Here is an 8894-nt window from a genome sequence, read left to right as displayed (position 1 = left end):
TAAAAATCGTTTAATTTCCACAAAAACAAAAACGGGCAGATGTTTTGTTTAGGCAGGTTTACATTTTAAGGACGCCAATAACCTTGTTAAATAGTGTACAATATGATGGTTTTAAACACACAGAGGGATTGCCCATTTAAATACTGTGTGATGCATCCTGCAGGATGTATGACTGGAGTAGGGTGGGGGGATTTGTGTGTATGATATATAGGAACGGGAGTGTTTAATGCTGGGACCAACAACAAGTCAGGTTTTCAGGATATCCCTGCTTCAGCACAGGTGGCACAGTCTTTGACTGAGCCACCTGTGCTGAAGCAGAGAGATCCTGAAAACCTGACCTATTGGTGGCCCTTGAGGACTGGAGTTGGCCACTCGAGATTTAAATGTCTTTACTTGTTTTACAAGATGTACACAAACGAAAAGAAGCAAAAAAGATGCAATCCTTTTATACCAAATCATAGTGCGATCCAGGGATTCCCAAAGATAATTCGGTTAAAAAAAAAAAAAACTAGAGAAGGAATTAAACAAAAACCATTACAAAAAAAAACAAAAAAAAAACACCCCACCACAACATCAAGTTGTCGGAGATTCGTCTTCCTCAAAGACATTAATGTTTTTGTAGAATTTCCCAGCTTTTAAGTTGCAAGTTCTCAGGATCGTACCCAGCTGCTTCCCTGGTCCCATTTCAAATGTTCGGGGGAAATCTGATCCCTTTTGCCGTTCATAAATGGCATGCATCGTCTGCTCCCATTTCACGGGAGAGATCAGCTGCTTTACGAGCAGGCGATGGATCATAGATGCTTGTCTATACTTCTTGCCGTCGATATTAGAATACACAGATATATACGGCTGTTTGATGTCTATACTTTTCAGGGCCTTTTGCAAAGGTTCCATGGCAGGTTCCATTAATCTGGTGTGAAAAGCGCCGCTGACGGGTAACATTTTAGTGCGGGCAAAGTGGTACTTCCGAGAATTCGTCTGCAAAAACTTCAAGGCCTGAAATAAGGGGGAGAAATAAAATGCAGCTTATATTAATATTATTATAATTAATAATTAATATTAATTCTTTCATATAGTGCTTTTCTCCCCATGGGACTCAAAGCGCGTCACAATTACAGTAGAGTGCGCGGTACGCAGCACGTAGGAATGTTAGACAGTCGCTGCCCAGAAGAGCTAACAATCCATTTTTTGGTGCCTGAGGCACAGTGACTTGCCCAAGGACACAAGGAGCCGACACTGGGAATTGAACCAGGTTCCCCTGATTCACACTCCGTGTCATGGTCTATAGCAGGGGGGTGGGCGCGGGCGGTTGCAGAGGTCCCGCGCTCTTCCCCAAGCCATTTAAATTAAATGCCAGGGGAGCGCGTGAGGCCTCTGCAACACTAAACTTACCGTGATTCAAAATGTAAATTTTCTCCCAATTTTTTTCTTGTCATACTTTGTGTTATGTGCTCTATTAAAAAGTATGTCTTATCAAATGTTTCATAAGAACTTAATCCCAATAAACGGATTATTAAAAACACAAATATTTAACTCTGTAGTTTTTATAATGACTCCTTAATAAAATCATAAGATCTTGCAGTTGATGTACTTTATTTTTTTGCTTTGTTACTTGTGATCCTTAGGCTGAGTCCCCGCTAGTGCTGAGCGGGTTGCACTTGCCGCAGTTACTTACATAGATATATGTAAGTCCGCTCGCGCGCTTGCTTATGTGCGGGAACACACGCTCACCCGCAATCGGCGCTTATGTAAACAAAACAAAAAACTGACTTTCTAGCGCGCTCAACTACCCGCAATGACCCCCTGCGCATGTAAATGCCAGGACACCCAGCGCTCATGCTTGGAGCGCTCTCCAAGCATTGGCGTGCTCACCGCCAGCGGGGACTCAGCCTTAATGATATCGCCCTGACCTCAGGAAGAGGGTATCCGAGTACTGCCGCTTACCTGAATGTGTCCTGCGATGACTCTGCCATCTGGGAAGAGGTAGTTTGCCACGTCACAGACAGGATTGTCCAGGCCTAAAGATTTGCAGTGCTCCCGAGCTTCGAGACAAGCAAAGTTATACCGGGTCTGAGGATACCCCACTACTGAGAGCATCCCGCTCGGGACAGCTTCAGATGCCTGCTGCATTGCCTCGGCACGAACCTTCACAACGTACAGCGCTGGGAACACAAACATGCCCACAGGGAGTCTCCAGTGAGAACACTTCAGCAAAGAAACATTCAATACGTTCCTCAGTTTTACTGTAGGGCAGTATGAGACCAGGCAAAACGTCCAGCCTAGTCTTTCAAATACAGTATAGAACACCAGCCATAATTTCCTCTGCGTGTTCTGTTTCACTTGCTAGTTTACTCCTTGTGGAGCACAAATAAGTTATACTGTATATACACACACGCACACACATCCTGTCTGTTGCCCCACTGCAAACTGCCTGAGATAGTATACAGGGTCAAAGAAGCAGGCACTCTGGTACCAGTATGCAAAAGATCGGTGCTTTATGCAGAAAACACTTTGGTTCTCTTTAGAACTTCAAGATACTAGTCCCAGAGTGTGTGTGGTAGAGTGTGTGTGTGCGTGTGTGCGCGCGCATATACCCGGATGTTTAAAACCCACAAAGGGGGTTATTTACTTGACTGACTGCCATTTTTGAGATGATGCCAAAAGGTGTGGAGATGAATTAGGTTATTTACTCACAGCGGCAAACCAGTAGGGAAAAGGCATCAGATTTATTAATGTACAGGAATCTCATTGAAAGAAATTACAGATTTTCCTTTGATAAATATGGTGCATTTCTTCAAATTATTGTTGCCCCACTTTAGCAGCCAGGAGACTTTAGTGAATATTATATTATATATATTACACACAGTACACAACACAACGTATCAGCTATGTTGATTTAGTGCAGATCACAATCGGAAATGTGCCTCCCAGCATCAGATAATTATTAGCCACACGCGATGTTCCTACCTTCCGTAAAATCTAATGCACCAGAAAAAACCAGAGCGGCAAACTCCCCGACACTGAACCCAGCAGCTGCAACGCATCGCTCAATCGCCTGGGAAAAAAAGGAAAACAAATGCCAACGTTAGAAAAAGGCGATTTTTACATTTTATTCCAATAACATACTCATTACATTTGTAAATCAATCTGATCTTCTCTGGTACTAAGCTTGCGATAAACATTTGCAGGTGATGTGAGGATATGTCCCCCCCACTGAACAATTCAGATTGGGAGAAAGTGGAACATTTTGCAGACTTTGAAGTATATTAATAATAATAATAGCATGTTCTTGTATAGCGCTGCTAGTTTTACGTAGCGCTTTACAGAGACATTTTGCAGGCCCAGGTCCCTGACCCGTGGAGCTTACAATCTATGTTCTTTGGTGCCTGAGACACAGAGAGATAAAGTGACTTGCCCAGGGTCACAAGGAGTCGACACCAGAAATTCCCCTGCTTAAAACTCTCAGTGCCAGTCCGTGTCTTTACTCACTGAGCCGCTCCTTCTCCCATATTACAAACCCAGTCAAAATTAAACCAGCAATGATCGCCCCCAGAAACCTACACAAATGTGACGCATGCACGGTTAGTGTCTTGCCTCCCAAGTGCATCCTGCTCTTTACCAGGGTAACCCCTATATGCGTCACCGAGGGATCCTTTCTAACCTTGCAGACACGGCAGATTTTTGAACTCTTAGATCTCGTGACCAAAGCATCGGATTTGAAATAAAAACCGCACTGTAAGATCTCTCTTAAAGTAAAAAAAATATAAATAATCCTGATCCGTACAGACCACGGCCCTATTTATTTTAAATAAAAGGGAGGGTCTCCGGAGCTCATTTGTGGGCTCACAAAATGGCTGCGGGGCCATGGCATGGCGTCCAATAGAAAAGCTGACGTTGCAGCGTCCTGTTGGTGACCACGTGGCCATGTTTGTCTTTTCTTTTTTGTGTCCGTGGTTCACCGACGTCCTCTCGATTCGCGAGATTTTTGCCGCTTTTTGAGCCAATGTTGGATACAAATAAAAAAAAACATACAAATATGGCCACGGCGTCCTCTGCTGATGACATCACAGTTTTCCATTGGCTGCTGGAGCTAGGCTGACCCCGGTAGCCATTTTGTATCCACCAGGCAAGTATTCTCGCAGGGAGTGGGGAGAAACTAAATTGCATAATCAGGGTCTGGGGGGTCCCTGGCGGATTGTCTCAAAGGGACCAAGTACAGACAACCTGCCCTACTGTCGTACAATCCTCCCCCCATAAAATCTCATAAACAGGTCCTCAGATGTCAGGAGACTGAAATTAATAAGATCAGTGTGATTCTCCTGGTCAAGTTAAACATTTTTTTTTTTTAGGGCGAATGCCGCGTTAAAGCTGCAGTTCAGTCTTTTTTTTTTTTTTTTAATTAATTTTTTTACTTCAATAGTTTCATGTGTGCAATCTCTAATTACCTAAAGAACTGTATAGCTGCAGGTCAATTCGTTCTCCATGTATTGATAGGTCGAAATTTGGTGACATAATTAGAGCTGGCATATGTTTTTCTTCTGCTTCTGTCTGTCAGTGGAAGCTCATGAATATTCATGAGCACTCCTGCACTGACAAGTGCTAGAGGGAGGGCAGGGCTGACAAAGGGGTGTGCCAGGGCTTGTGACAGGCCATGAAGGGGCAGTGCCTTAGCAAATGGCTGTTAAAATAGAATACAAGAAAATTGGTCTTTCAAAGTTGTTTTTTTTAAAACAGAAAATGCTAAAAGTATTTTTTCTTACTACAGAACTGATTTATTAAAAAAAACACACATGCAGGATATTGACAGAACTGCAGCTTTAAACTCTATTCTTTTGAATGGGACTAAAGTCTTCTCCAGTTCTGAAGCAGCTACACATCACTTTTGAACATGCGTGTTCACCATTTGCTCCTTTCATATCTTGTTCATTTTCAAGGATAGGATCATTGGCATGGATTCCTGCGGAGTAGAGCCAGGCTCTAGATAAGGCAGCCCGAGAGGCCAGGACGTGGCGCATGTAGGTGATGGGTGCACTTACTTCAGGGTCTTCTTGGCTGAGCTTCTCCGTTGCAGCCAGAGAAGTCACAAACACAGCTGGCTGGCAATGGACCGTTTTATTTAACACTTCTTGAGGGCCGTTGAGACACAGATGCAGCAAATCATAACCCAGCACTTTGTGAGCAGCGCTGAACATTTCCCTGACATTGGGGTATTGCAGTAGGCCTTTGCCCATGCCCACCAGCTGACTGCCCTGCCCTGGGAAGAGCATCACAGTGCTATCTTTAGGGTGTCTCCTAGATGGCTTGGAGCCGGTCTCCTCCTCCTCCTCTTCTGAACTCTGCAACAACTTGGACAGATCTTCTCCATCTCCCCTTATAACAGAACTTGAAACCCACCTCTGACCCTCCCCATGCTTTTGGCAATGAAAAAGAAACCTTCTGTATAGAAGTAACCTGCAAAGAGACACACACCCCATTCCTAGAGGGGTGCTCAAATAAACTATGTGTCAGTGGGCTCTTCTCAGAGGGTCACCTGACTTCCTAATGGGAGTAGAGATTATATAAAGAATGGAGACCTGAAAGACATACCCCAGTTTACATCAGTCTATGGGCAGGTTACAATGTTACAGCAAAGTATGACTTGTCCCTGGTAGTAAGAGCTCAGCTTCCTGTGCCCGTGCACAGCTACACTGCTCTGCACAGCTCCCTCTGTCCCTACACTTCTCTGCACAGCTCCCTCTGTCCCTACACTTCTCTGTACAGCTCCCTCTGCCCCTACACTTCTCTGCACAGCTCCCTCTGCCCCCGGAACTGGTCTCTGTCTCTGTGCACATGGAGCTATGTGCCCTCTGCATGAGCTCTCCCCCTGTCCAGTCCCATACTAAATACTTCCGACGGTGACACAACCGACACAGGCACAAAGGTTCCGTGTGGAGAACTCTCCCACCCGGTCTCACAGCAGCAGAGCACTTCCTGTGTGTTGTAATTAGCGCTCCCCCCGGTATAATACAGGGACCCCCGCAGCATTGTGCAGGAGAGCAGGGCCCGGGGAAATAAGGAGATATCTGCAGTCATTAAACACAAGGAATTATCTATCTCTCCTGCACTCAATGCAGGAATTATCCATCTCTCCTGCACCCACTGCAGGTATTATCCATCTCTCCTGCACCCACTGCAGGAATTATCCATCTCTCCTGCACCCACTGCAAGAATTATCCATCTCTCCTGCACCCACTGCAGGAATTATCCATCTCTCCTGCACCCACTGCAAGAATTATCCATCTCTCCTGCACCCACTGCAGGAATTATCCATCTCTCCTGCACTCACTGCAGGAATTATCCATATCTCCTGTAGCCACTGCAGGAATTATCCATCTCTCCTGCACTCACTGCAGAAATTATCCATCTCTCCTGCACCCACTACAGGAATTATCCATCTCTCCTGCACCCACTGCAGGAATTATCCATCTCTCCTGCACCCACTGCAGGAATTATCCATCTCTCCTGCACCCACTGCAGGAATTATCCATCTCTCCAACCTCCTGCACCCACTGCAGGAATTATCCACCTCTCCTGCACCCACTGCATGAATTATCCATCTCTCCTGCACCCACTGCAGGAATTATCCATCTCTCCTGCACCCCCTGAAAGTATTATCCATCTCTCCTGCACCCACTGCAGGAATTATCCATCTCTCCTGCACCCCCTGAAAGAATTATCCATCTCTCCTGCACCCACTGCAGGAATTATCCATCTCTCCTGCACCCACTGCAGGAATTATCCATCTCCTGCACCCGCTGCAGGAATTATCTAACAATTTTATTTATCCCCAAATATACTGTTAATGCGTTATTATACGGTGTAATAAATGGATGCATATAACATATTTTATATTGTGATGGGACACACATTCTGGGGAAGGGTTGCACTTTATTTCAGCTTTGTCCCACATTAAAGATGGCCGCCGCCTGCTTCACCTGCCCCAGCCTCTATGGATAAACTACTGGCGCCAAAGAGCCCTCCCTAGTCACGTGACCGTGTATTCCCAGCACCACCAGTAGTGAGAAGGGCGCAGTGTGTGAGCAGTGCAGGGGCTGGTGTTACATACAAAGGTACTCCCGGGGGGGGGGGGGTGTTACATATAGAGGTGCCCCCCCCACCGGGTGTGTGTTACATAGAAAGTTGCCCCCCAGTGTGTGTGTTACATATAGAGATGCCCCCCCGGGAAGGGTCCCTAATGCTGCCTGACATGTAGAGGGGGGTGTGTGTGTTAGGCCTGGGACATAGTAGATAGGGCTGTGCTTATGTCCTCGCTTGACACACTCTAGACTTTATTCTAAGGCCTGGGCTATAGTCCCACAGACCCCGCTGAGCAGATTAATTTACCCCCTTCATCTGTGATCAGCGCGGCTTTAGCAGCTGCTTCCGCATGCGTGCGGAGGCTGAGAAATTCTGAGGAGACAGGCAAGTTTAACATGTGCCGCTCAGGGGAGCGGAGGAGCGGTCATGTGACCGCTCACATCCAATGGGAGCGAGGGACTAGCCCCGCCTCGCCTCAGTTCCGCCTTCGCCCCGCCTCGGCTCCCAAAGCGCGCTCACTGCCTCGCCTGCCAGGACACAAAAAAGCTCCAGTTTGAGCAGGCGAGGCAGAGCAGGAGCGCGGCACCATGCCCGAGGCCTTAGGAAGCCACAGGACCTGCACCATGTGCTTGTTGCAAAGCTCTGCACGTGTTTATTTATTCTCACCCTGTGACCCTCATAACTGTCTAGGGGGGTCTCTCCTGTAGTGGGACAGGGATCCTCAACTGTAGTGGGACAGGGGTCTCTCCGGTGTGGGGCAGGGGCCCCTCCTGTGTGGGACAGGGTCACGCTGACATGCACCTTTTTAAAATCCTTATGGGGAGTTGGAAATGTGTCCTAGGCAGCAATACCCTTTTAATGGCCCCATCAGAGTTGTGTGCAAAGAGTAAGTAAGTTTGAACCCTCACACGTATTTGTAGACTTGAAGAAGAGACCTGTGAGGTTTCCCAGACTATTCTGTAATGTTGATCTTTAGATTGTTCGCTATTAGACATAGGGAGGGATACAGATCTGCCTGGAGACAGTGGGGGGTGGGGGGAAATACTGGTATGGCGACACTATTTCTCTTTGTGTTGGTTATTCAAGTTACTCCCCAGTTATGTATGGACAAAAGGTACCCGGGCGCTCTCTATAAATTGTGCTATCACTATTGATGGAATGAGATGAACAAATGGAGAAATATTACCAAGTTCAGGGAACCCCTGGGTCCCCTTCTTCGTAAGGTATGAACGTCTAGGGGTCCAACGTCCGCAGCTCAAACACCCTACAGGGGTGTCAAAAGACAGTAGAAAAAACAAGGGGAGCGCGAATCAGGAACACAACCAAAAAATATGTATGTGATAATCAACAATGGATACTCTAATAAAGAAAGTCCACCACTTCTGGTGACCTGAAAGATCAAATAGAGGTCTAAAGCCAAAGATTGGTAACGTACCCACGTGGTGGGAAAAGGGTGGTAAAATCAAGTAGACTACTGCCAATACTCACGGGCCAGTGTGAGTAAAAACCCTTCAGGGTTTAACTCTGTAGAGGGGCTTCTCCTGGAACCGCACACCTCCCGTCCGGCCGTTGCACAGCACACAGGTCCTCAGGACATCGAGTTACCCCAAAAATGATGAAAGATCCAAGGGTAAATATCAATACGTGTAAAATAACATATAATGGTGGAAGGTAGGTGGATGAATTCAAAATAAATAAATATATATAAAAATACTCACACGGGCCAGTGTGAGTAAAAACCCATAGAGGTATAACTTTGTAGAGGGGATTTCCTGGGTATGCACGCCTATTTTCTATCAGCTATACAGCACTCGGGT

At 46.3% G+C, this 8894-nt stretch overlaps 1 protein-coding gene across 1 annotated transcript; it reads right to left on the bottom strand.

Annotated features, from left to right (window-relative positions):
• Positions 1-430: 430 nt before the first annotated feature.
• Positions 431-5937, bottom strand: MCAT (malonyl-CoA-acyl carrier protein transacylase). The gene is made up of 4 exons (XM_075602794.1): positions 5037-5937; positions 2968-3055; positions 1945-2162; positions 431-996 (listed from the first exon to the last, which is right to left on the bottom strand). The coding sequence occupies exons 1-4, from the start codon at positions 5472-5474 to the stop codon at positions 574-576; spliced, it is 1167 nt and encodes a 388-aa protein (XP_075458909.1). The 5' UTR covers positions 5475-5937; the 3' UTR covers positions 431-573.
• Positions 5938-8894: the final 2957 nt, after the last annotated feature.

The sequence above is a fragment of the Ascaphus truei genome, chromosome 5, assembly GCF_040206685.1.
Source record: "Ascaphus truei isolate aAscTru1 chromosome 5, aAscTru1.hap1, whole genome shotgun sequence".
NCBI lineage: Eukaryota > Metazoa > Chordata > Amphibia > Anura > Ascaphidae > Ascaphus > Ascaphus truei.
The sequence above is the reverse complement of the archived record's forward strand: the minus strand, read 5'-3'. Positions and strand labels throughout refer to the sequence as shown.

Bases quoted from the DNA above. Each gene is read 5' to 3' on its own strand.
- MCAT (XM_075602794.1), bottom strand. From the start codon at position 5,474: ATGGGGTGTGTGTCTCTTTGCAGGTTACTTCTATACAGAAGGTTTCTT. The intron at 3,056-5,036 runs GTAAGTGCACCC...TTTTTTTCCCAG, and splicing joins TCAGCCAAGAAGACCCTGAA to GCGATTGAGCGATGCGTTGC. The intron at 997-1,944 runs GTAAGCGGCAGT...CCCTTATTTCAG, and splicing joins TCATCGCAGGACACATTCAG to GCCTTGAAGTTTTTGCAGAC.